We start from the raw sequence: 27,716 nt of genomic DNA on the forward strand, positions 1-27,716 counted from the left end.
TCCTACTCCCTGGAGCTCCATCTTCCTAGCTTTACTTGATTTTGAGTCTGGGAGATCTTCCAGGGCCCTCAGTTACAATGCAAATCCCAAGAAAGGAGAAGGCTTAACCGCTTGTAAAATCCCTCTCAGCTGATACCTTTAATACCCAAAGAAGGATTAGCAGGAAAGGCATAAAGAACAAAGGGAATGACAGAAAGAGGAAGAGGAGAGGTAAGGAAAATGAGAAGAACCCTTTTCTGCACAAGAATCAGTTTTCCAGAAAAAAAAAATTTTTTTAATAAAAAAAGCAGTATCTGCAAGTGACCATAAGCAATTTTTAATATCCCTACACAAAGACAGCCTTCTTTGTGCTAAAGTTACAAAACCAACATGACTAGCAGTCAGGCATCGAATGATGTAATGTTGCCCCAAACACACACGGTGTGAGGTGAGACCCTGTGATGCTGGGAGGGGAGCCTGAGGGATTTGAGGTTTGGCCAGAGCACTGGCACCAGAGCTCAGCCATGGGCCAGGAACAAGTTAAAAACAAAGCAAAACAATGAATATAATAAAACAAGGCATTAGGCAATTCCTAGGCACTCAGAAAATAAGAGGAAAGCTGCCAGGCTGAAGTACGAAGAGGCCTTATTATTGCTCAATTCCAAATGCTACATCTCCGGTAGCTCCCTGGCCACCTGTCCTAGAGGAGCTGGAGGAATATCGCCAGAAGAGTGGACAATGGAAGAAACAAAAAGAGTATCACAGCTGTGTGGCAGAAGCAGCTTCTCCAGCCACTGTGGGCAGCAGCGCTGTTGACAGCAGGAGGAATGGCTGGAATTATTCAGCTCGAGAGCTTTCTCTGCGTAAGTAAGCAGATTATTATGCACTGGCTTAACATTTTTAGTTACTTGTTCCTTAGATTAGATCATGGGCCATATGGAGAAACTTGGTAGGCTTGTTTAGGCCCTTCGGCTACTCACAACGGAGCATGCAGAACTCACCTCAAGTGTGAGAGGGCTCTGAAACCAGAGGCCCACAACAAGGCTGAGGTCCCGGGCTTCGGGTACCTGGGAGCTAGTGCTCAGTAGCAGCAGCTGTGGTACAAATGGAACTAACGATACCTGGACGACACGAAGCCCCTCAACTACAGCCCCAGCTCCATGGACCTTCAACAGTTTTATTGGCTAAATGCTTCTTCCCAAGTTTACAGCTTAAAGAATGGGCCTGCACACTGATTCCTCCTTGGAAGCCCCTAATGGGGCAGGAACCTTTAGCACAGCCTCAGAGAGGGGAGGTGGGGTTGGAAGTAGGGTGTGATAAATAAGAAACCTGCTAATGCTCCACAATTGGAGAGCAGGGGACAGAAACACTCCTACTTCCTATTGCTGAGAACTGTCATAGAAAGACCTGAACAGGGTGGAGGTAGGCCAGAGTGCATCTCTGCCAATGGTCTCAGTTTCCGGTGCCTCCACAAGAGCGCACCCTTTGTCTTCCTAGACCAGGATTTCAGGAACAGGGGATGCTATGTCTTTCTACACATTTTGCAAAAGTACAGAGGCCCAAAATTGGCCGTCAGGTTTGGGATCACCAGCTCCCCAACCCGGCAGGCTGGGAAGAAAGCAAAGGTGTCCGTGAAAAGCTTTCGAAAGTGTGTCAGGTCTTCCACCTGAACCTCGATGCTGTACTGATTGGCCAGGAGCTCGATGGTGCCCTGCACCACATACTCGTTCTGCAAGTGGGAGAGTGAGCAGGTGGAATAGACAACATGGCCTCCTGGTTTGGTGGCAAGGAGTCCAGCCCTGTAACCGGAAAGAGAGAGAAGTAGTGACTAGTGAGCTTCCCAGAAGGAGAAGGGCAAGAGAAGGAGCTGGAAGGACAGGGGCTTCTGCGGTGGGATAGGGAGCCGTGCTGGCCTCTGAAGTCCTTCGCCCAATGACACCACCTGAAAAGTGGTCTCAAGGAAGAGAGCAACTCAACCTTACGCCATGGGCTCTCCTCCGGAAGCCTTCTTCAAATGGTCCCCCAAGCTTTGTCTCTGGTGACGGACAAAACCCTGATGCCAGCTATGGACTGAACCCTTACCCCAGTTCTACGGAGCTTTGACCTCAGTAATTATTTTTCTTTCTTGTGTGTGTGTGTGTCTTTTTGGGGCTGCACCCGAAGTATATGGAGGTTCCCAGGCTAGGGGTCCAATCAGAGCTGTAGCTGCTGGCCTACACCACAGCCACAGCCACGCCAGATCCGAGCCGCATCTGCGACCTACACCACAGCTCACGGCAACGCTGGATCCTTAACCCACTGAGCGAGGCCAGGGATCAAACCCACAACCTCATGGTTCCCAGTAGGATTTGTTTCCACTGCGCCATGACAGGACCTCCCCTCAGTAATTATTTTTCAAACTGTGCTGCTCACTGACACAGGGACTCGCAAGGAGGTCAGAGTGTGGCTTTGTAGCCCCTTCTCCTATGTATGTCCCACCGCATGGTGTTTTTATGTTCCAGAGGACCGTCCATGATGTCTGTCTCCTCCAGGCAGATTCCCAGCCGGAAGACCCCTCTGGTAACGATCCTGGCAAGAGCTTCCGGTTCCCCAGACCCAACTCCCCCACGCCCTCCCAGCACGCTGGCCCCAAGTCCTGAGTTTCTGTGTATCTGTTACTCACGCGAGAAGCTGCACCTGCAACACAGGCAACATCTGCCGTTCCCTCTTCCTCGACCGCTGAAAGATGTTGTTCTCCTCCTCATGGAGGGAGTGGCGGTCTGTGGTACAGGGCACATCCACCAGCACCTGCCCAGGAGGGTTCAAGGGTAAAGTGTTAAGACTCCTTACCAGCCCCTCCTCCTTCGGCCAAGGCTGTTTTGGGCGCCTAACCTGGCCCCTGAATGCTCCCCCTGCCCATCCTCCCATTACAGAGTGCCTGACAAAGATCTTCACCTTAACCTGGTGAACAAGCAGAGTTCCCGTTGTGGCACGGGGGAAACCATGAGGTTGCAGGTTCAATCCCTAGCTCTGCTCAGTGGGTTAAGTTTCCAGCATTGCCATGAGCTGTGGTGCAGGTCGCAGTGCGGCTTGGATCCCTCCCTGCTGTGGCTGTAGTGTAGGCCGGCAGCTGTAGCTCCGATTGGACCCCTAGCCTGGGAACCTCCATGTGCTGGGGCTGTGGCCCTAAAAAGTAAATAAATAAATACCTGGTGAACAAGTGTAAAACAGTAAGTGGGAAAGCAGTACACCTAGGCATACCCACGGCTGGTCAAAAAACCAAACCAACATAGGAATAACTATAATTGCAAACCTTCATATGCTGCAGCTGCAGAATTAAAATGACAAACGGCAAAAGACAAAAAATAAAACAAAAAAACCTGGAATTCAGAGGAGTTCCTGCTGTGGAGCAGTGGCTAAGAATCCAACTGCAGCAGCCCCAGTTGCTGAGGACACAGGGAGTCGACCCCTGGCTGTGCAGTGGGTCCAAGGATCCAGTGAGTCACAGCTACAGCTCAGATTCAATCCCTGGCTGGGGAACTTCCGTATGCTGCAGGTGAGACCATTAAAAAAAAAAAAATGGAGTTCCGAGTCCACAGCAAGGAGGGAGCTCCCTTTCATGGCTCAGCAGATTAAGGATCAGCACTGTCACTGCTGCAGCCCTGGTTACAGCTGTGGCACAGGTTTAACCCCTAGCCTAGAAACTGCTGCATGCCATAGGCACAGCCCAAAAACAATACAAAACAAAACCAAAAACAAGACAGAGTCCACACCACGAAGTAGAAGGTCCTAGTAAAGAAACACCTCAGGAGTTCCCATTGTGGCGCAGTGGTTAACGCATCTGACTAGGAACCATGAGGTTGCGGGTTCGATCCCTGGCCGCCCTCAGTGGGTTAAGGATCCCGCGTTGCCGTGAGCTGTGGTGTAGGTTGCAGACGCGGCTCAGATCCCGCGTTGCTGTGGCTCTGGTGTAGGCCGGTGGCTACAGCTCCGATTCGACCCCTAGCCTGGGAACCTCCATATGCCGCGGGAGCAGCCCTAGAAAAGGCAAAAAGACAAAAAAAAAAAAAAAAAGAAAGAAAGAAAGAAACACCTCATTCCTTGAGCTGGAGCCCCTGAAATTAAATACCTCAAGGTATAGAGGTTAACTGGAAATAGAACAGCCCTCCCAAACTCCAGCTTTGAATCAGCCTAGTTTCTGACTAAATTAAGAAGATCTGCTCTGATGTTAACTGCCAGCCTGAGGAAAATCAAATCCTCTCTAAACGAACATACCTAGGGGTCCCACTGTGGTGCAGCAGGACCAAATCCGACTGGGAACCATGAGGATGCAGATGCGGGCCCCTGGCCTTGTTCAGTGGGTTAAGGATCCGGTGTTGCCATGAGCTGTGGTATGGGTTGCAGATGCAACTGGGATCCCGAGTTGCTGCGACATAGGATGGCAGCTGCAGCTCCAATGTGACCCCTAGCCTGGAAAATTCCATTTGCCAAGGGTTCAGCCCTTAAAAAAAACATAATCTAGAGCCTCAGTTTATCCCTACAGTTTTTTATACAAATGTCTTGCAATCAAACAGAAAAATTACTAACACTAGGAGGAATTCTGGAACACTGTGGCACAGCGTCACAGATGTGGCTCAGATCCAGTGTTGCTGTAGCTGCGGCATAGGCCTGCAGCTCTGAATGACTCCTAGCCCAGGAACTTCCATATGCCAAAAGTGCAGCCATAAAAAACAAAACAAAACAAAACAAAAACCCAAACAAGCAAAAACAAACAAACAAAAGGCTTTATCAGAGTTCCCGTTTTGGCTCAGTGGGTTAAGGACCCAACACAGTGTCTATGAGGATTCGGGTCCTACCCCTGGCCTCACCCACTGGGTTAAGGATCCACTGTTGCCGTGAGCTGCAGATGCAGCTCAGGTCCTGCGTTGCTGTGGCTGTGGTTCCCTAGCCCAGGAACTTCATTATGCAATGGGTGCGGCCACAAAAAGAGAAAAAAGGAGTTCCCATCGTGGCTCAGCGGTTAGCGAAACTGACTAGCATCCATGAGGATGTGGGTTCGATCCCTGGTCTCGCTCAGTGGGTTAAGGATCCGGCATTGCTGTGATCTGTGGTGTAGGTTGCAGATGCACCTTGGATCCTGCATTGCTACGGCTGCGGCGTAGGCTGATGGCTACAGCTCTGATTCGACCCCTAGCCTGGGAACCTCCATGTGCTGCAGGTGCAGCCCTAAACACACACACACACACACACACACACACACACAAAGGAAAAAAAATTATTCTAATTGTTTTTGTTTTTTTGGCCACACCAACAGCATGTAGAAATTCCCAGGCCAGAGATCAAACCCAGGCCACAACAGCAACCCACTTCAGTGACAGTGCCAGACCCTTACCCCACTGTGCCACAAGAGAACTCCAGTATTTAAAACAGTCATGATTAATATGGAAAAGACATAATATTTAGAGGAAAAGACATAATATTTTATAATTTTTAAATTCTACAGAGCTAGAATTTTTTTTTTAAAGAATCAGAAATTCTTGGAGTTCCCGTCCTGGCTCAGTGGTTAACGAATCTGACTAGGAACCAAGAGGTTGCGGGTTTGATCCCTGGCCTTGCTCAGTGGGTTGTGATCCGGTGTTGCCGTGAGCTGTGGTGTAGGTTGCAGACGCGGCTTGGATCCCGTGTTGCTGTGGCTCTGGTGTAGGTTGGTAGCTACAGCTCCGATTCAACCCCTAGCCTGGGAACCTCCATATGCCATGGGAGCGGCCCTAGAAAAGGCAAAAAGACAAAAAAAAAAAAAAAAGAATCAGAAATTCTAAAACTGGAAAATACAATAACTAAAATTAAGAACTCAATAGATGAGGTGGGAATGTAAATAAGTGCAGCCACTATGAAAAACATTATGGAGGCGCCTTAAAAAATTAAAACTAGTTCTCTTGTGCTGCAATGGGTTAAGGATCCAGCATTGTCACTGCAATAGCACGGGCTGCTGCTGTGGTGTAACTTCCATCACTGGCCTGGGAACTTCCATATGCCTTGGGCACAGCCCCCCAAAAAATTAAAACTAGAGCTACCATATCATCCAGTAATTCTACTTCTAGGTACTTTTCCGGAAAAAAACAAAAACTCTTTATCTTGAAGGCATCGGCACCCCCATGATCACTGCAACCTTATTTACAACGGCCAAAACATGAAGACAATCTGCGTCCATCAGCAGATGGGTGGATGAAGAAAATGTGGCATATGTATATGTATATATGTATATGTATATATATATAAAATTGAATACTACTGAGTCCCTACCACTTGGGACAATACAGACGGACCTTGAGGGCATTATGCTAAGTGAAGTTAAGTCAGACAGAGAAAGACAAATACTATATGAACTCACTTATATGCAAAATCTAAAAAACAAAACTACAACAAAAAAACCAACTACTAATAGACACAGAGAAGAGAGTAGTGGTTACTTGAGGCAGAGGGTGGAGAGTGGGCAAAATGGGTGAAGATGATTAAAAGGTACAAACTTCCAGTTATAAAGAAGTAAGTCCTGGGGATATAATGTATAGTATAATGACTACAATTAACAATACTATATTGTATTGTATATTTAAAAGTTGCTAAGAGAGATCTTAAAAGTTCTCATAGGAGTTCCCGTCCTGGCTCAGCAGAAACGAATCTGACTAGCATCCATGAGGATACAGGTTCAATCCCTGGCCTGCTCAGCTCCAGCATGGCCGTGAGCTGTGGTATACGTCGAAGACATGGCTCAAATCTGGTTTTGCTGTGACTGTGGTGTAGGCTGGCAGCTGTAGCTCCAATTTGACCCCTAGCCTGGGAACGTCCATATGCTGCAGTGTGGCCCTAAACAAAACAAAACAGAACAAAACAAAACAAAAAGTTCTCATGACAAGAAAAAAGCCTGTTGGAGTTCCTGTCATGGCTCAGCAGAAAAGAGTGGCAACCATGAGACCTTGCTCAGTGAGTTAAGGAACCGGCGTTGCCGTGAGCTGTGGCATGCACTTAAAACTAACACAACACTATATGTCAATTACATTTTTTTTTTTTTTTGGTGGCCTGGCATGCAGCAGCTTGATTAGAGATTTCAGTTCCCAGACCAGGGACTGAACCTGGGCCATGGCCGTGAAAGCGTTGAGTCCTAACCATTAGACAACTAAAGAGCTCCCGACATATTTTTTTTTTAATCATACCTGTGGCATGCGGAAGTTTCCAGACCAGGGATTTGAACCCATGCCACAGCATCAACCCAAGCCACAGCAGTGATAACACTGGATCCTTAACTTGCTATGCCACAAAGGAACTCATATATATATATATATATTTTTTTTTTTTTTGGTCTTTTTAGGGCCACACCCGCAGCATATGGAAGTTCCCAGGCTAGGGGTTGAATCGGAGTTGCAGCTGCCAGCCTACACCATAGCCACAGTAATGCCAGATCTGAGCCACGTCTTTGATCTACACCACAGCTCATGGCAACCCCAGATCCTTAACCCACTGAGCAAGGCCAGGGATCAAACCTACATCCTCATGGATATTAGTCAGGTTTGTTACTGCTGAGCCACAACAAGAACTCTTCCGTTATACCTTAATTTTTAAAAAGACCTCAATAGGAGTTCCCTGGTGGTTCAGTGGGTTAAGGATCCAGCATTGTCTCTGGTGTGGCACAGGTTAGATCCCTAGCCTTGGATCTTCCGCCTGCAGTGAGCGTGGCAAAAAAAACCCCAAACAAAAAAAAAACCCTCTTGTTTTATCATTAAGAGGGTAAAAAGATGGAGTTCCCGTTGTGGCTCAGTGGAAATTTAATGTCCCTACGTGATAGACACCACTATTACCCTTATTTACAGATGAAAAAGCTGAAGCTTAAACCGAAAGGTTAACTTGCACAAACTTCTCTGGTTGGTGAGTGACGGAACCAGGGCTGCAGTCCGGCCAGAATCCTTGTACTCATCCAAACAACATGCAGTTTACAGACTTTAAGTCAGTAAGAGGAAGAACTTTCTAACATCAGAGGTGTTCCACCCCCGAGCCTCAGTGAGTCCCCATCAATGGAAGCATGAGCACGCAGGCTAAACAATGATGACGGCTGCTACCTGCCTAATCGGCACGGCCACCTGCTACACTACGCACTTTCCCTGGAGGTGCTCACTGAACTCCCCCAACAGTCTGTACAGCAGTCTCTCCGATTTTACACATGAAGAGGCCAAAGTTCAGGGAGATCAAGCAGCTTTCCCAACATCGATAAGCAGCAGCCTTGTGACTCAAAAACAACGTAGGCCAACAGCAGGGGTCATGTTCTCTCCACTCTGCTCTGCTGCCTCTGTGCCGAAACAGCTGAATAGGAGATGCCCACACACATAGGAAGCAGGTCTCTCAAGGCATAAAGGATTCTATCATAAGCTTTGGTCTTTTAATTTCTTTTTTCTTTTTTTTTTTTTTTTGGTCTTTTTTTCTATTTCTTTGGGCCGCTCCCACGGCATATGGAGGTTCCCAGGCTAGGGGTCGAATCGGAGCTATAGCTGCTGGCCTACACCAGAGCCACAGCAACGCGGGATCTGAGCCGCGTCTGTGACCTACACCACAGCTCATGGCAATGCCGGATGGTTAACCCACTGAGCAAGGGCAGGGACCGAACCCGCAACCTCATGGTTCCTAGTCAGATTCATTAACCACTGCGCCACGACGGGAACTCCTGGTCTTTTAATTTCTTAGGGTGGCTGAGGCAAGATGGTAAGAACTAGACGGATTAGATAAATGCGTCAGATGGCAACACAGAGACAATAACTATATATATTTTTTGGGGGGAGCGGTTGGCTGCGGTATATAGTAGCTTGATGTGGGATCTCAGTTCCCACACTAAGGACTGAACCTGAGCCACAGCAGTGAAAGCACTGAGTCCTAACCACCAGGCCACCAGGGAACTCCCGAGAAGTATGTGTTTTAAGTAATTTCTTTCTTTTTTGCTTTTTTAGGGCCACACCTGCAGCATATGGAGGTTCCCAGGCTAGGGGTCCAACTAGAGCTACAGCTGCCAGCCACAGCCACAGCCACCGAAACACAGGATCCAAGCTGCATCTGCAACTTACACCACAGCTCGTGGCAATGCCAGATCCTTAACCCACTAAGTGAGGCCAGGGATCAAACCCACAACCTCATGGGTATTAGTCGGATTCGTTTCCACTGTGCCACAATGGGAACTCCTCAAATAATTTTCTTTTTTGGATGCACCCACAGCATGTGGAAGTTCCTGGGCCAGGGATCAAACCCGTGCCACAGGTGTAACCTGCGCCACAGCTTAAATAAACACTTTTAGAAGGTGCCAGTTAAAAGAAAATACAAATAACTTAAAATATGAAATGACTTTCAACCTCATTCATAGCAATAAAGTGTAAATTAGATGGTTTCAGTTTGGCAAAAACCAAAAAGTTGAACAAAAGCAGTGGTGGCAAGATAGGAGGAAACAGTACTCTCTTTTTTTCATTTGTTTCTTTTTGCTTTTTTAGGGCTGCACCTGCGGCATATGGAAGTCCCCAGGCTAGGAGTCAAACTGGAGCCTCAGCCGCCGGCCTACGCCACAGCCACAGCAGCACCTGATCCAAGCCTCATCAGCAACCTGTACGGCAGCTCCTGGCAACGCGGATCCTTAACCTACTGAGCGAGGCCAGGGATCGAACCCACATTCTCATGGATATTAGTTGGGTTCTTACCCACTGAGCCACAGTGGGAACTCCTGAAAAGAGTACTCTTATTCATTGCCAGTAGAAGTGAAACTGATTTAGCCTCCAGAGAGTGATTTAGTAACCTCGGTCGATATCTACAGGGCTAGACCCTACCGCCTCTTGGCCTAGAGCCAGGATGGGGGATATCCACCTGGGACAACAGGATGTCCTAGGTCAGGAATCACTTACCCGGTCATAGGTGTCCCCTTCCAGTTCGCCCCACTTCCTGCCATCCCAGGATGTGACTCGAACTCGATTCCTCTCCCTGACATCTTGAGGCACGTAGCTGTGAAGGACCTTCAGCAGCCTGCCTGTGCGCGACGTGGAAAGATCATTGGCGGCGAGATTGCCTGTGGGAGTGTAAATTTTAGAATTGTTTTTTCTACTTCTGTAAAAAATGCCATTGGAATCTTGACAGGAATTGCATTGATCCATAGATGTTTGGAGTAGTATGAACATCTTACGCCTGAAGGAATAAGAAACTGCAGAGGCCACAGCACAAGAAAACATCCCACCGGCAATGGTGCTGATGGAGAGTCAGAGCGAGTCTCGGGCACAGTCAATCAATGTAGACCCCAGGGGGCAGAGGCTCAATTTCCCGCGCCGTAAAATATGAGGGCTGGACTTGGTAAACGCTAAGTTCCCTTCTTGCCCTAAAATCCCTGTCTCCTTGGGATCCAGAGTCACCTGAGTAAGGATGTGGAATGAGGGTGAGGTGTTTGTAATTCAGGATATCTTAGAAAAGCAACTCTCAATACCTCTCCTTGGTCCTTTTACCGATTCTGAGTTCAAGTTCCTCATTGTACAAGGAACCCTATCTCATTCCTTCCCCCTTCTGACGGATTCCCGCAGCACTCAGTCAGATCAGCCCAGCCCAGCACACAACCCCTTGCACTGAACCCATTAAGCCACATCGACATCCCCCCCCACCCCTCTAGACTTCCAGAAGGCAGAGATCCAATGTGGTACCTCTCTGCACCACTCACCCATAGGGCCTACCTTAAGGCTGGAAGTTAACTCAAACTGTGCAAGCTGGCTGATGAGAACTGGAAAAGAAAGGTCCAGGCCCAACAAAAAGGCTAGAACGCATGGCAAGTAAAGCCTGGCTGAGCTCCAGGGTCAGTATGAAAATCACAGCCCCTATGTGGATATTTCTCAGGCCCCCAAGGAAAAACTATTGCCTATATTAAAGCAGGATGTCAGCCAAAAGATGGCTGAAGTGAACTGAACACTTAAAATGTACGCGGCCCAGGCTGGGCTAGACTACCGTGCAAGACTTGGGCCTGTCCTCAAGAAATTCATGATCTTGAGGAGGAGGAATATGCATGCCCAGTAAAACTCCGATGTAACACTACTGTGATTGATGCCCACAGCGCGGGAGCAAGGAGACAGAGGTGCCACTTCTCAACTGGCCAGCAGAGGTCATGAGGAAGACTCCCAGGAGGGGCACACTTGAACTAAGGCTTGAAAGCTAAAAGGGGGAAGACCGGTTAGATAGGGTGGGGGTATTCTAGAGTGACCTGAGCAAAGGGAGGCTCATTCAGAGTAGGAGGGGAGCAGCAGGATGTGGCTAAAGCACCTAAAGCCTGGGGAAGAATGACCACTGAAGCTAGAAGGGGCTGCTGCAGCCAGATCTTATCGCTTTAGCTGGCAAGCTAAAAAAATAGAAGTTAATTTTAGAGACAAAGTAAACAGACACAGAGGAGTGAAAGCATCGTGGAGCAGATTAATCAGGGCCCTACTTTAATCAGCCTTCAGAGACCTTGCTCTGCTCAGCAATCATCCTTGGCAAAGTGACAGAGAAAGAGAAAAAATAACTGCAAACAGAAAAAACCCAACAGGAGTTCCCACTGTGACTCAGTGGGTTAAGGACCAGAGAGAGTATCCGTGAGGATTTGGGTTCCACCCCTGGCCTCACTCAGTGGGTTAAGAAAAGAGAAAATACACCAGCTTAGCAAGCAAGCACTATCTCACCTCTGACCACCATTCCACTCAGTGCACCTCTGACCAGATGAGGGGGAGCCCTCCTTGCCCAAGCCCCCAGCCCCCTGACTTACGGCAACAGCCAGTCTGAAGCATTGCTAGTGTCTTTCCCCCAGGGGCTGCACATAGATCCAGCACAGTGTCACCAGGCTGCAGGCCGAGGGCCAGGACAGGCAGCAAGAGGCAGCATCCATCAGGTAGTAGTCCATGACACCCAGGCTGCCAAGCCTAGAAGAGAGGAACCACCTCCGAGTCAAATTCCAAGTCAGGAGACCCACCCAAGTCAAGGTCACCAATTCCACATGTTCAGGGGCTACTGGGCTCTACTCAGCAAAAACTCAGTTCTCAGACCCGCATTCACACGTACTCACTCATTCACATACACAACAGTCAGAGCAGCCTTTTATTTTCTCTATTTTTGATTTTTTGTGTGTCTTTTCGGGGCCGCACCCGCAGCTTATGGAAGTTTCCAGGCTAGGGGCTGAATCTGACCTGTGTCCATGACCTACACCACAGCTCATGGCAACGTTGGATCCTTAACCCACTGAGCAAGGCCAGGGATCAAATCCGAGTCCTCGTGGATACTAGTTGGGTCCGTTACAGCTAAGCCATGATGGGAACTCCCAGAGCAATCTTTTAAAACAGAGATCAAAAAAAAAAAAAAAAAAAAAAAAAGGAGGGGGGGAGTTCCCGTCGTGGTTCAGTGGAAGCGAATCTGACTAGCATCCATGACGACTCTGGTTTGATCCCTGGCCCTGCTCAGTGGGTTAAGGATCCAGCATTGCCATGAGCTGTGGTGTAGGTCGCAGACACGGCTTGGATCTGATGTTGCTGTGACTGGTGTAGGCCGGTGGCTACAGCTCCAATTTGACCCCTGGCGTGGGAACCTCCATATGCTGCAGGTATGGCCCTAAAAAGACTAAATAAATAAGTAAATAAATAAAACAGAGATCAACTCACCCTATTCCAGCCACACTAACCATCCTGCTATTCCTTAATTAAGCCACGCATACTTTTGACTCAGGCTTTTGTAGCTGCTGTGCTTTCCGCCTGCAGCATCCTTCCTCCAAATATTCCTCATTTGCTTCCTCACTCCTTTTTTCTTTTCACAGAGGCACCCTGTGGCATATGGAGGTTCCCAGGCTAGGGATTGAATTGGAATTGCAGCTGCCCACCTACATCACGGCCACAGTAACACCAGATCCAAGCCACGTCTGTGACCTACACAGAAGCTTTCAGCCATACCAGATCCTTGACCCACTGAGTGAGTCCAGGGATCAAACCCACATCCCCACGGAAACTAGTCGGCTTTTTAACCCACTGAGCCACAGCGGTAGCTCCTGCTTCCTCACATCTTTCAGGTCTCTCCTCAAAAGTCACTTTATCAAAGAGGCACTAGCATTCTCTGACCACTCTATCTAAAAAATAGCAAAGCCCCCTTCTCCCATCACCTTCTTTTTTTTTTTTTTTCCAGCTTTTTAGGGCCACACCCATGGCATATGGAGGTTCCCAGGCTAGGGGTCTAATCGAAGCTACAGCTGCTGGCCTACGCCAGAGCCACAGCAACACCAGATCCGAGCCACGTTTTCGACCTACACCATAGCTCACAGCAACGCCGGATCCTTAATCCACTGAGTGAGGCCAGGGACCGAACCCGAAACCTTATGGTTCCTAGTTAGATTCACTTCCGCTGCACCACAACAGGAACTCCATCTTCAATCTCTTATCTTGCTTTTTTTTTTTTCTTTTTGGCTGCACCCTCAGCATGTGGAAGTTCCTCGACCAGGATCAAACCCAGGCCACAGAAGCAACCAAACCCACAGCAGTGAAAGCACTGGATCCTTAACCCGCTGAGCCACAGGGGAACTCCTTGCATTATCTTTCTTTAAAGCATTTATTATTCATTTTATATGTAGAGGAGTGAGTGTGTGTGTGTGTGTGTGTGTGTGTGTGTGTGTGTGTACTTTCCCCTTCACTTTCTCCCTATTAGAATGAGGACAGGGACTTTGTCTTGCTTTGTTCACTGTAACATCCCCAACACCTGAAAGAGTGGATGGCATGCAGTAGGAACATAGATTTACTGGGTTACACACTGAGATACAAAGTGCTTCGTGGATTCAGCGAAGAACGTCATCAATTATCCCTGTCAGAGCTACTGTTACCTGAGTTAGGTCTGATGAAGGAATAGGCCTTCATTTTGAAAAAAAAAAGGAGTTCCCGTCGTGGCGCAGTGGTTAACGAATCCGACTAGGAACCATGAGGTTGCGGGTTCGATCCCTGGCCTTGCTCAGCGGGTTAAGGATCCGGCGTTACTGTGAGCTGTGGTGTAGGTTGCAGACTCGGCTCGGATCCTGTGTTGCTGTGGCTCTGGCGTAGGTCAGTGGCTACAGCTCTGATTCGACCCCTGGCCTGGGAACTTCCATATGCCACGGGAGTGGCCCAAGAAATGGCAAAAAGACAAAAAATAAAATAAAATGTTTCCTTATAAAAAAAAAAAAAAGGAAGAGGAGCATTATAAGCAGAAGAAAAGAGACCAAAAGAACAGAAGCCGCAAACTCGTAGCTTCATTCAGAAACAATGAGAAACCTGCAGTGCTAGAAATACGAGGTGTGGAGTTCCCGTTGCGCTGCAGTGGAAATGAATCCAACTAGTATCCATGAGGATGCGAATTTGATCCCTGGCCTCACTCAGTGGGTTAAGGATCTGGTGTTGCCAGGAGCTGTGGCGTAGGTGGCAGGCGTGGCTTGGATCTGGCGTTGCTGTGGCTGTGGTGTAAGCCAGCAGTTACAGCTCCATTTTGATCCCTAGCCTGGGAATCTCCATATGCTACTGGTGCGTGTGGCCCTTAAACGACAAAGAAAGAAAGGAAGGAAGGAAGGAAGGAAGGAAGGAAGGAAGGAAAGAAAGGAAAGAAGGAAAGAAAAGAAAAGAAAAAAAGAAAAAGAAACACAGGTAGAGAGTGCCCTGGGGGCCTAGTGGTTAGGACTCGGCACTTTCACTGCCGTGGCCTGGGTTCAGCTGGTCTGGAAACTGAGATCCCACATTAAGCCACTGCAAGCCATGGCCCCCCCCAAAATTTAAAAAGTGGGGGGTGTTCCCGCTGTAGCACCACAGGATTCAAGGTGTCTCTGCAGTGTCTGGATGGAGATTCAATCCCTGGCCTGGCACAGAGGGTTAAAGGATCTGGCATTGCTCCAGTTACAGGCAGATCTGATCCCAGGCCCAGGAACACCACATGCCTTGGGGCAGCCAACAATTAAGAAAAAAAAAAAAAAAAATAAGAGTCACTGTCATGGCTCAGTGGTTAATGAACCTGACTAGTATCCATGAGGTTGCGGGTTCAATCCCTGGCCTTGCTCAGTGGGTTAAGGATCTGGTGTTGCCATGAGCTGTGGTGTAGGTTGCAGACTCAGCTCAGATCTCGAGTTGCTGTGGCTGTGGTATAGGCCAGCAGCTACAACTCCGATTCAACCCCTAGCCTGGGAACTTCCATATGCCACTGGTGTGGCCCTAAAAAGACAAAAAAAAAAAAAAAAAAAAAAAAAAGAAGAAGGAAAAAGAAATACAAGATACAAGATTGAAGTTGGAAAGCAGACAGAAGTCAAAGTTGTAAAAGGCCTTCAACCCTTTGCTGAGGAGTTTGGGCTACAACCTGTGTGCAGTCACTAAAAATTTTTTAAGAAAATGACATGATCAGCCAATTAGAGTTTTAGAAAGCTAGGTGGGCTAGAAGGAACAAGTTAGAAATAAAGACACCCAGGCCATCCTGAGAAAGAAAAATGGAGCTGGAGGAATCAGGCTCCCTGACTTCAGACTATACTACAAAGCTACAGTCATCAAAACCATATGGTACTGGCACAAAGTCAGGAATATAGATCAGTGGAACAGGTTAGAAAGCCCAGAATTAAACTTATGCACCTGCAGTCAAGTAATCTATGACAAAGGAGACAAGAATAGACAATGGAGAAAAGACAGTCCCTTCAATAAATGGTGCTGGGAAAACTGGACAGCCACATGTAAAAGAATGAAATTAGAACACTTCCTAACACCATACAAAAACAAACTAAAAATGGATTAAATACCTAAATATAAGACCAGATACTATAAAACTTTTAGAGGAAAACATAGGCCAAACACCCTCTGACATAAACCACAGTAATATCTTCTCAGATCCATCTCCTACAGTAATGACAATAAAAACAAAAATAAACAAATGGAACTTAATTAAACTTAAAAGTTTCTGCACAGCAAAGGAAACCCTAAACAAAATGAAAAGACAACCCAGAGAATGGGAAAAAAATGTTTGCAAATGAAGTGACTGACAAGGAATTAATCTCCAAAATTTATAAACACCTCCTGCAGCTCAATACCAAAAAAAAAAAAAAAAAAAAAAAAACTATCAAAAAATGGGCAGAAGATCTAAACAGACAATTCTCCAAAGAAGACATACGGATGACCAAAAAACACATGAAAAGATATGCAATTTCACTAATTATTAGAGAAATGCAAATCAAAACCACTACGAGGTATCACCTTACACCAGCCATAATGGCCATCATCAAAAAGTCTACAAATAATAAATGCTGGTGAGGGTGTGGAGAAAGGGAACCCTATTACACCTTTGGTGGGTTGTAAATTGGTGCAACCACTGTGGAAAACAGTATGGAGATGCCTCAGAAAACTAAAAATAGAATTACCATTTCATCCAGCAATCCCATTCCTGGGCATCTATCCAGAGAAAACCAGGACTCAAAAAGACACATGTACTCCAATGTTCACTGCAGCACTCTACATAACAGCTAAGACATGGAAACAACCAAAATGTCCATCAACAGAGGAGTGGATCAAGAAGATGTGGTACATATACACAATGGAATCTCAATCAGCCATTAAAAGGAAAGAAATAATAGCATTTGCAGCAACATGGATGGACCTAGAGATTACCATGCTAAGTGAAGTCAGACAGACAATGAGGCACCAACATCATATGCTGTCACTTACATATGGAATCTAAAAAAAAGACACAATGAACTTTTTTGCAGAACAGATACTGACTCACAGACTTTGAAAAACTTATGGGTACCAAATGAGACAGGTTGGGGGGCAGAGGGATGGAAATGCTATAAAATTGGGTTGTGATTATTGTTGTACAACTATAAATGTAATAAAATTCATTAAAAACAAAAACAAAAAAGACAGACATCATGGCTCAGCAGCAACGAATCTGACTAGCACCCATAAGGACACAGGTTCAATCTCTGGCCTTGCTCAGTGGGTTAAGAATCCGGCGTTGCCGTAAGCTGTGGTGTAGGTCACAGACGTGGCTTGGATCCTGCACTGCTATTGCCATGGTGTAGGCTGGCAGCTGTAGCTCCGATTCGACCCCTGGCCTGGGAACCTCCATACGCCATGGGTGTGGCCCTAAAAAGCAAAAATAAATAAATAAATAAAAATCCCCTTGATTTATAGGGAGCCCATCAAGACAAGGAAAACAACGCAAACGCAGTGGGCTGCTTCCTCCACTACTGTCAGGGTGACCTCAGGCAACTTAGGAGACCACATGGGTCCTCCCCCATGGATCTGCCTAAAGCCAGTGCCTCTGAACTGATCTCCAATCCGCTCCAAACTATGCCCTCCTCACAGTGACGAAAGTGCTCTTCCTGAAGCATAACTTTGATGGAATAACAGCAACAGTAAGACACACTGATTAGGAGCACTACACTGCAGGTGCTATCCTAGCTGTTTAATGTGCATCATTTCATTGAATCCTTACCATGACCCTGTGAGGCAGGAGAACCCACATTCTAGAGCCAGACTGCTTGGATTTCAAATCCAGCCCAGTTGCTCATCAACTGTATAGCCTTCAGCATATCACTCAACTTCTCTATGCCTCAGTTTCCTCATCTGTAATAAAAGTACCTAACAGATAGGATTATTGTGAAAATTAAAGGAGTAACAGAAGTCAAGTGCTTACAACACATAGAGAGCTACTATGGCACATGGTGAGCTACAGTGTCAGCTATACACACACATATATATAGTCTTTTGTCTTTTTAGCGCAGCACCCACAGCATATGGAGGTTCCCAGGCGAGGGGTCTAATCGGAGCTGTAGCCACTGGCCTACACCACAGCCACAGCACCAGAGGATCCAAGCCGTATCTGTAACCTGCACCACAGTTCACGGCAACACCAGATCCTTAACCCACTGAGCGAGGCCAGGGATCGAACCTGTGTCCTCATGGATGTTAGTCAGATTCTTTTCTGCTGAGCCAGGATGGGAACTCCCAGTGTCAGCTATTAATACCAATATTTTGGAGATCCCGTCGTGGCGCAGTGGTTAACGAATCCGACTAGGAACCATGAGGTTGCAGGTTTGATCCCTGGCCTCGCTCCATGGGTTAAGGATCTGGTGTTGCCAGAGCTGTGGTGTAGGTCACAGACTCGGCTCAGATCCTGCGTTGCTGTGGCTCTGGCGTAGGCAGGCATCTACAGCTCCGATTCGACCCCTAGCCTGGGAACCTCCATATGCCGTGGGAGCGGCCCTAGAAAAGGCAAAAAAAAAAATAATAATAACACCAATATTTTCCAGATTATTTTCCTAATAAGGAAACCAAGGCTCAGTTATCCAATGACATATGTCAAATAAGTGGTAAAGATAGGTTGCAAACCTAGGTTTTCTTAACTCCAAAGCCTGTTCTTCTAGCCATTGTGCGTTATTACCTTTCCTCTGCCCAGAAACCCTCTTCAGTGGTGCTCTGGAACAGATACTGGCAATTTACGGCAATAAGGACTAAAAGGCGTGAGGTCTGAAGTTACCCCTCCCTAGTAATTCCAGCCATTTATAAGCAACCCTGGGTTACCCGGACTATCCCTTTCCCCATAAGCTCCTGGCATTCAAGACGCCCACACATGCTCACCGCACCTCCCCAGCCTCACCTCTGACTTCTCTAAAGCACACAGCCCTCCTCAAACCGGAAGCTGCTGTAAAGCCTCCTATTTCACATCCCCGCTTCTAGCCTTGCCTCTCTTCAATCTACTCTCCACGCAGCAGCTAGAATGACATGTAAAAATTTAAATCCCATCATATCATTCCCCACCTTACAACCTTTCATGGCTCCCACTTCCTTTTAGAGAAAAAGTCTATAATCCCATAGGGCCTGTAAAACCTTCATAATCTGGCTCCAGCTTTCTTCAGTAGCCTCATACTCTCATCCCCACCCTATGCCACCAGCTATATATTTCCTACCCAGATTTCAAGTCTTAGCTTAAATTTCACGTTCCCAGTGTTAGATTCCCAACTATTAAGACTTCATAGCATCCTATACTTGTCTTCTGTAGCACTTATCACAATCACAAATAGTTTAACAGTAATCTCCCTCACTAGACCGTAAACTCCATGAGGACTTGTGCACTTAAGAGTACCTGGCATTTGGAGTTCCCGTTGCAGCACAGCAGAAATGAATCTGACTAGTATTCATAATCTGACTGGGTTCAAACCCTGGCCTCGCTCAGTGGGTTAAGGATCCAGTGTTGCCATGAGCTGTGGTGTAGGTCACAGATGAGGCTTGGATCCTGAGTTGCTGTGGCTGTGGTATAGGCCGGCAGCTACAGCTCCAATTCAACCCCTAGCCTGGGAACTTCCATACGCTGAGTTCAGCCTCCTTAAAAAAAAAAAAAAAAAAAAGAGTACCTGGCATTTGGTAGACAATAAATATTTGCTGAATCAATCAATCAAAGATTAATTCCCACTTCCTACAAGTAACACTGAGCTCTCCCTCTCTCAATTTTTATTTATTTATTTATTGTCTTTTTAGGGCCACACACGTGGCATATGGAGGTTCCCAGGCTAGGGGTCTAATTGGAACTACAGCTGTCAGCCTATGCCACAGCCACAGCAATGCCAGATCTGAGCTGCATCTGCGACCTACACCACAGCTCACAGCAATGCTGGATCCTTAACCCACTGAGCGAGGCCAGGGATTAAATCTGCAACCTCTTGGTTCCCAGCTGGATTCGTTTCCGCTGTGCCCTGATGGGAACTCCTTAATTTTTTTTTTTTTTTTTTTTTTTTTGGTTTTTTTTAAGGCCACACCTGCAGTACATGGAGGTTCCTAAGTGAGGGGTCTGATCGGAGTTACAGCCACTGGCCTATGCCACAGCCACAGCAACGCTGGATCTGAGCCACGTCTGCAACCTACACCACAGCTCATGGCAATGCCAGATCCTTAACCCACTGAGCGAGGCCAGGGATTGAACCCGCAACCTCCCGGTTCCTAGTCGGATTCATTTCCACTGCGTCATGATGAGAACTCCAAGGAACTCCTCAATTTTTATTTTCTAACTTTTTTTGTCTTTTTTTTTAGGGCCGCACCTGCGGCCCATGGAGGTTCCCAAGCCAGGGGTTGAATCGCAGCTGTAGCCGCTGGCCTACACAACAGCCACTGCAACTCAGGATCCGAGCCAGGTCTTCGACCTACACCACAGCTCATGGCAATGCCAGATCCTTAACCCACTGAGCGAGGCCAGGGATTGAACCCGTGTCCTCATGATACTAGCCGGGCTTGTTATCCACTGAGCCACGACGGGAATTCCTCCCTTTCTCAATTTTTAAAGCACAAATTAAGCATTTTATTACACAGTCTTTTTTTATTCAACTTCATATACATCTGAGCATTGGATAAGAAGACTGGAAGGTCTCCTTTCTTTTTCCCCAGTCTGGTACTAACTCTGTGTCCCCAAGCCAGCCACGTGTCTTAGGCAAGTCCCACTTCCTCTTTGGTACCATGAGGTTACTTGTCCTACTCACTTTGATGGGAGCAAAATGAGAAAGCAGCCGAAAATAACACACATTTTAACTGGAAAGGGCGAAGTAAATGCTCATGTAAGAGGTTTTGTGTTTTGTTTTTTTCTCACTTAGGCAGAGCAGGTTCAAAGTGCAGGCTCTGGGAGTTCCCCTCATGGCGCAGTGGTTAACGAATCTGACTAGGAACCACGAGGTTGTGGGTTCAATCCCTGGCCTCGCTCAGTGGGTTAAGGATCCAGCATTGCCGTGAGCTGTGGTGTAAATCGAAGATAAGGCTCAGCTCTGGCGTTGCTGTGGCTCTGGCATAGGCTGGCATCTACAGCTCCAATTAGACCCCTAGCCTGGGAACCTCCATATGCCACGGGTGCAGCCGCAGAAAAGACAAAAAAAAAAAAAAAAAGTGCAGGTTCTGGGGTCAGACCACCTGGGTCCAAATATTAGCTGTACCACTTATTATCTAAGGGACCTAAAGCAAGTAAGTGCCTTAACCTCTCTGCATCTCAATTTCCTCAAATGTAAAAGAAAGCCAGTCATTACCCACCTCGGAGGGCTGTTGACGGAACAAAAGGAGGTAAGGCCCAGCATGTGTAAGCACTCAGTCAATATCAGCAACGTTATGATCCCTATTAAACAGGACAGGAGCTGGGTCTCTTCCTGCCTCCTCCCAGCTGACATGTTGGAGAGCCCCAGCCAGGGCTCCGCCCCTACCTGGCGGGAGGGAAACGGCTGACATCCCCTCTGGTGAACGTGAAGCATCTAAGGTTTGGACTGCAGGACCAAGCAGCAGGTGGAGCTGCAGCTTGGCCATCCTCAGGCTCTGGTTCCCCGCGGAAGGCGGCTTCATTCACAAAGTCCTTGGCGTTCAGCTGCTCCAGCTCAGTGCTCACATGATCCCAGGCAGCAAAGTTATTGACCAGTGCACCATACTTCTGCTCTGACAGGAGACTGACCCGAATCGACGGCCAAAGATCCCCAAACTGCATGCTGTAGGTCATGTCAAAATTCTGCAGAGCCAGTCGAGTGGCAGGAAATTTGGGCTCTGTGGCAGCCTGAAAAGAACAGAACAGGTCGATTGGCCTTTCCATTTTGCCTCTGTCTCCTTACTGCCCGACCCCATCGGTACCTCAGAGCCCTAGAGCACACGTGGATCCAGCCCACTCCTGTCTTTGCATCCTATTTCTGCCAGCCAGAGAAGACGTGTGTGAGCGAAAAGCAGCGGGGAACTGGCCTTTCTATCTCAGTGCTGTGAAAGGAAGCTGTAGCTCTCACAATAGCTTGTGAGGATCACCAGTGAAGAGGGCACTCCTTGAGGCCTTGGAGAAGACACCTGAGGAGCCTACCGGAGGTTGAAAGAAACTACGAGGCCCTGGGTGAAGCATCAAACTTCAAAACAGAAGATGCTTTCTTTCTGAACAGTCCTTCCACTTTCTAAAGCACCTTCCTTCACCTCTCCTAGTTTAGGTGAGCATCACAACAGACAGCTCTGTGGGATATAGAAAATATCAACATTCTCCATTTGATGGGAAGACGAGGGCAACTTACCTAAGGTCATGCAGTGACTGACAGCACAATGCTCAGAATCACAGGGCTGAGGATCACTCTGGGAAAGTTCCCAGACTCCTGGAAGGTAGGATGAGGCGAGCTCACAGAAGCCTCGAGATACAAACCAAAACGGGGACTTCTAGCATGACTGTTAAGGGGCTTGCAGAGGGACACGAGTCAGGCTTGAAGAGCACAGAAGTAGATTAAACAGAATAGAAAGCCCTTGCTGAGGTGTCCATAATTTGGTCCTGGTTGCCACAGCTGCCACACATGCTATAGCTGGCAGCTGTTACGATGAATTTTGCTCTGGCCTGGATTTTTGGTTTGATCAGAACTCTTTCTCTGCCCTCATGACATGTTAGGGCGGGGACTCTTGCTTCGACCATGACTTCTGCCACGGTGGGGACTCTTGCTCTGGCCCCGACTTGTGCCACGGCGGCGTGGACTCTTGCTCTGGCTCCTGCTGCTCTTGGAACTCTTGCTCCGGTCCCGCGATTTGCTGCGGCGGGAACTCTTGCTCGGGCTCCGACTTTTGTTACGAAGGGCACTCTTGATCGGGCCCTGACTTTTGCTATATTGAGTACCTTCGCTCTGATTCTGATATTCACCAAGTTGAAGACTCTCAGTCTTATCCTGATTTACACTTTGATGGGTATTACTGCTTCCGCTCTGACTTCTGCTAAGATGGAAACCCTTCCTCTGACTATTCCAATTTGGGCTAGGGTCATGGGCACTCTCACTCTGGCTCCAACTTGTGCTTTGGTGGGAGTTCTTGCTCTGGCTGTCACTACTCTGGCACTCACTAATAACAACAGTTGAACTACAGCTGACATTAGTGCTACAGCTGGAACTCTTGGATGGAGACAAAGGACAGCTGTAGGGGGTCTGGAGGGACTCCTTGCGGGAGTCTCGAGAAGCCACAGAGTAGACATGGAGGCCGCATGGCATGGTATCCAAGGGGCCCCGGGCTCGGAGGGCAATGGGTAAATTTTGAGGGTCAAAGGGTGTTCTCAAAGGGATAAAAGAATAGATATGGGTAGAACAAGGAGGTGCCACAGGCTGGCGATGAGGTTGAGGTGGGCCCCTAGGAGCGCTATAGGTGCCACAGGGGGGCACCATGGGCTGGTTATGACACTGAAGGGGACCTGTGGATTGATTGAGGGAACCAGGGAGTAAGCAGGGATCAGGGGTGGGGGAAACCATAGAATATACATGGGTATTACAGGGGGATCCTATGGGGGGCCGGGGGCTGGTCTGAACATAATTATTGGGGAAAACAGGGTCACAAGGAAGGCGGAGGGGAAGGGAAGTGGGGATAACTGTTCTCGGGGTTCTAGGCACCACAGTAGGCAGGGTAGTTCCTTGGGGAAGTTCTCTGGGGCAGGGATTTGAGCAAGTTGTGATGGATGTCACCATACAAGAAGGACCAGAGGGACCAGAAGGGCGGGAGGGAGGTGGAGAAGTGCTGACCTTGGGAGACCTGGGCTGGTCAGGAGAAGTGTGCTGGGTGACCAGGGAGTGACATCTGTGGGGAGCACATGGCTGTTTTAATTCTGAGGATTTGGGGGACTTTGTTGGGGGGCAAACTGGGGTAGGAAGAGGGGGTTCCTTATAGCTTCTGCAGGGGGGTGACTGGGGTGGAGATATAAACTGGTTGCCTGCAGGTGAAGGGAAAAAGGCAGAATAAGGACAGTGGGTGGACAGGGGAAGAGGTGGTTCCTGGGGACAAGGAGGACCAGAAACTGTGGTTCCTGGGGTTACACAGAGATAAGAGCTCCCACCAGTCTCCCAGGAGTAAACAGACTCAAAACAAGGCTTCCTGGAAACCTGGGCCTGGGGTGAGCAAGGAGAGCCAGTACTCCCAGGAGGCAGGTGGATGGTACAGTAAGGGCTCCCAGGGGCAGGTATGTGGGCCTCTGGGGGGAGATGGGAATAGTGATAAGAGCCCTCCTGAGATGAGCTGGGACAACCAGATGCACCTGCCTGAGAAGAAAGTGGGGAGCCACAATAACTCTTCCCAGGAGGCGGGTCAAGCTGTGATTTAGGTTCACAGTGTCTGGACCCTTAAGGTGGCCATGGTAAAAGTTGCCAGTAGGTGGGGAAGATGCTGGGGAAAGAGGAGGGCCATTATAACTTCTCCTTGAGGACCAGGAAGAAAGCAGAGTGGAAGTCATGGGCCCAGATTCCAAAACCCTGTGAGAAAGGGGTGGGGAAATTATAGGTCTAGTTTCCATGGGCCGGTGAGCAAGGGGAGGTGTAACTGCAAGGCCAGCTCCCAGGGGCCTATGAGTAAGAGGAGGTGAAATGATGGGGTAAGTGCCCTGGGCCCCAGGATTGATGGAAGATGAAATCATGGGGCCAGTTTCCAAAGGCATACGAGTGAGGGGAGGGGAGGTCACCGGGTTGGTTACCAGGGCTGCAGGGTGTCCACCACAGTAACAGAGGTAGGTATGTTGGTCAGGGTAAGGGCCTCGGGGACAGGGACGTGGTGTTCTCGGAGGACTGATCCAGCTGCAATAAGGGCTCCGTGGACGGGCAGGGGGTGACCCCACAAGGCGAAACTGGTCAAGGCAAGGACTCGGAGGGGACGAACCTGGTAGGTTAGGCTCTCGGCAGTAGGGCCTTCCTAGGAGTGGAGAACAAGGTTCAAAAGAACATCTTCCTGGGCGCAGGGGAGGCTGTGGGGGTGGGGAGGTGGGTGGTGGGGGCGGGGAAGGAATCCGTCGGGGTAGGGAGAGAGGCTGGCCGGTCATGGAAGAAATTCCCGGGCTGCAGGTGAGACCAAAGAAAGGGTCCCTGGATAAGTGGGGAGAACCCACGGGGGGAGAGGGGTCGCTACACCTTTTGCCTGAGTTTGGCGAAGGGCGGGGAGGGTGGTCGCTGTAACCTTTCCTGGGCGCCAAAGGCAGCTCAAGGGTGAGGAAGGGGTTGAATCCTTTCCCGGAGGGCAGCGGAGACCCAGGAAGTAAGGGTAAGTCAGTATGACATTTTCCGAGGGGCGAGGGCACCCGGGCTGGAAGTTCTAGCAGAAAAGGAGGAGAACAGGTCATGGGGGGGGTAGGAAAGAGGGGGAGGGAGGGGGAGAGGGAAGAAGGGAAGTGGAAGGGTTAGTGGGGGCCCTGGTGATGGTAACCACGAGCCAGGGAACAGGAGGCGGTGACAGAACTAAAAGAATGAGGGCGGGCTGATGACGTAACTTAGAGGGGCGGGGTCAGGAGGCTGCAAACTTAAGGAAAGCCGAAGACTTGTGACGAAATAAAAGGGCGGACAGAAGCGATGACGTAACAGATGTGAGAGAGAGATGCGGAGATGCCTAGTCACGCCCCTTGAAGTGCGAGGGTAAAGGAGGCGAGGCGCCAAAGGCGATCAAGAGGCGCGGGAGTAGCGAGCCCAACTCAGGGTGCGGGAAGTGGGAGGGCTGGAAAAGTTTCTCGAGGGGCGGCGGCAAGAGGCTGCAGTCCCTGGACCTACCCATTTCTTCTTATGCCGTTGTCTCCGCGGGACCGTCGCGAGGTCGGCGCGCTTCAGCAAGTCCCGAGCACTTCTCGCCACCAGCGCCGCCATATTGGTGTGCGCCGCGGGCCGCTCCGACCGGAAACACAACGAGCCGCTCGCACGTTCCGGGGAGGTGGTGCGCCCCACTGGGGACGAAAAAGGAAGAGTTACTGCGGACTCTCTCCAGCGGCTCCGCCCACCGATACTTCGCAAATGCAAAGCCCGCCCAGCTAGAGATCTTATAAAAGGATGCTGGAGAAAAGAGCAACTATTCTCAGAGAGCGGTGTCTTGGTCTGGTTGCTTGGAGCATTGGGAGAGACTCTGTAAAGGCTCCTAACCTAGTTGGGGGATCAGGGAGGATTGAGAGCTGACAGCTGAGTACTGAAAGAGGTGGTCCAAAAAAAAAGGGTGGCGGGAGCCTTCTAGGCGGAAGAAATTGTATGAAGTGTGACTGAAGATGGAGAAGATGGATTTCATTTATAATTAAGAAAGAGGAGGAGTTCCCGTCGTGGCGCAGTGGTTAATGAATCCGACTAGGAACCATGAGGTTGCAGGTTCGGTCCCTGCCCTTGCTCAGTGGGTTAACGATCCGGCGTTGCCGTGAGCTGTGGTGTAGGCTGCAGACGCGGCTCGGATCCCGCGTTGCTGTGGCTCTGGCGTAGGCCGGTGGCTACAGCTCCGATTCAACCCTTAGCCTGGGAACCTCCATATGCCGCGGGAGCGGCCCAAGAAATAGCAACAACAACAACAAAAAAGACAAAAGCAAAAAAAAAAAAAAAAAAAAGAAAGAGGAGTTCCCGTCGTGGCGCAGTGGTTAACGAATCCGACTAGGAACCATGAGGTTGCGGGTTCGGTCCCTGCCCTTGCTCAGTGGGTTAACGATCCAGCGTTGCCGTGAGCTGTGGTGTAGGTCGCAGACGCAGCTCGGATCCGCCGTTGCTGTGGCTCTGGCTGTAGCCTGGGAACCTCCATATGCAGCAGGAGCGGCCCTAGAAAAGACCAAAAAAAAAAAAAAAAAAAAAAAAAGAAAGAGAAGAGTTCCCCTCCTGGCACAGCGGAAACAAATCCGACTAGGAACCAGGAGGTTGTGGGTTCAATCCCTGGCATCGCTCAGTAGGTCAAGGATCCGGCGTTTCGGTGAGCTGTGGTGTAGGTTGCAGCCGCGGCTCCATCTGGCATTGCTGTGGCTGTGGCGTCAGCTGGTGGCTACAGCTCTGATTAGACTCCTAGCCTGGGAAACCTCCACATGCCGCAGGTGTGGCCCTGAGAGGACAAAAGACAAAAAAAAAAAAAAAATTAAGAAAGAGAAGTACAGGACTTAACTGATTAGCCCTATCTAAAATAGTACATCCTATACCAACAGTTAATAGCTGCCCTGCTTTTATTCTTAAGACTTATTTCCACCTGATATGTATTTATTCTTGTCTGCTAAATAATAATTTTCAAAAGGTTAAAAACATAACTCTTATAAAAATATAAAATGAACATATGCCAAAGATTTCATTCATCATAATAAATTACTCATCCATCATTATCCTAAATAATGAGGAAACTGGTCTATAGTAAGACTTGTTCAAATGAGAACTTGAGTTTCAGAGATTTAGATTATCAGCCAAAGGAATGCTGAAATGAACTTGCTATTAGTTACAAAAAATTAATATCCTATTAAGCAATAAATTGTAATGTTGGGGATTATCTTTTTACCAATGAAAATAAATTCCATCTCTACTGGACAAAATTCATTTGCGTTTATATGGATAGGAATTATTTGCATTGCCATCAGTTTTCTTACAAAGCTGTAAGACAGCCTAGTCAATGTAAAGTCAGCTAAAGGTACACCCCAGCACTACAGTAAAAGAGCACCCAGTAATTCCTCTTTTGCCCATTTACAAGTTCTGGGCAATTTTTCTGTACATGTCTCCCCTCACTAGAATGTAATATTTAAAAAATCAAGGATTTTGTTTAATTCATTGTTGGATTATCAACACCTAGTGTGGCACATAGTTGGCTTTCAAATACGGAATGAGTGAATGAAAAATGAGAAAGTAGAGATGTGAATGTAAACGATTTCTTCAAGGAGTTTATTATAGGAATTCCTGTTGTGGCTCAGCGGTAACAAACCCTACTAGTATCCAGGAGGATGTGGGTTCGATCCCTGGCCTCGCTCAGTGGGTTAAGGATCTGGCATTGCCGTGA

General features: G+C 48.3%; 1 protein-coding gene across 1 annotated transcript; it reads right to left on the reverse strand.

The window, feature by feature from the left end:
- On the reverse strand, positions 248 to 26,022 carry NSUN4 (NOP2/Sun RNA methyltransferase family member 4). The gene is given in 7 exon segments (XM_003128022.4): positions 248 to 1,778; positions 2,642 to 2,766; positions 9,885 to 10,045; positions 11,753 to 11,860; positions 11,863 to 11,906; positions 21,191 to 21,531; positions 25,496 to 26,022. Coding segments are annotated over 7 exon segments (1,149 nt in total). The 5' UTR covers positions 25,589 to 26,022; the 3' UTR covers positions 248 to 1,501.

This window comes from Sus scrofa, chromosome 6 (genome assembly GCF_000003025.6).
Source record: "Sus scrofa isolate TJ Tabasco breed Duroc chromosome 6, Sscrofa11.1, whole genome shotgun sequence".
Taxonomy (NCBI): domain Eukaryota; kingdom Metazoa; phylum Chordata; class Mammalia; order Artiodactyla; family Suidae; genus Sus; species Sus scrofa.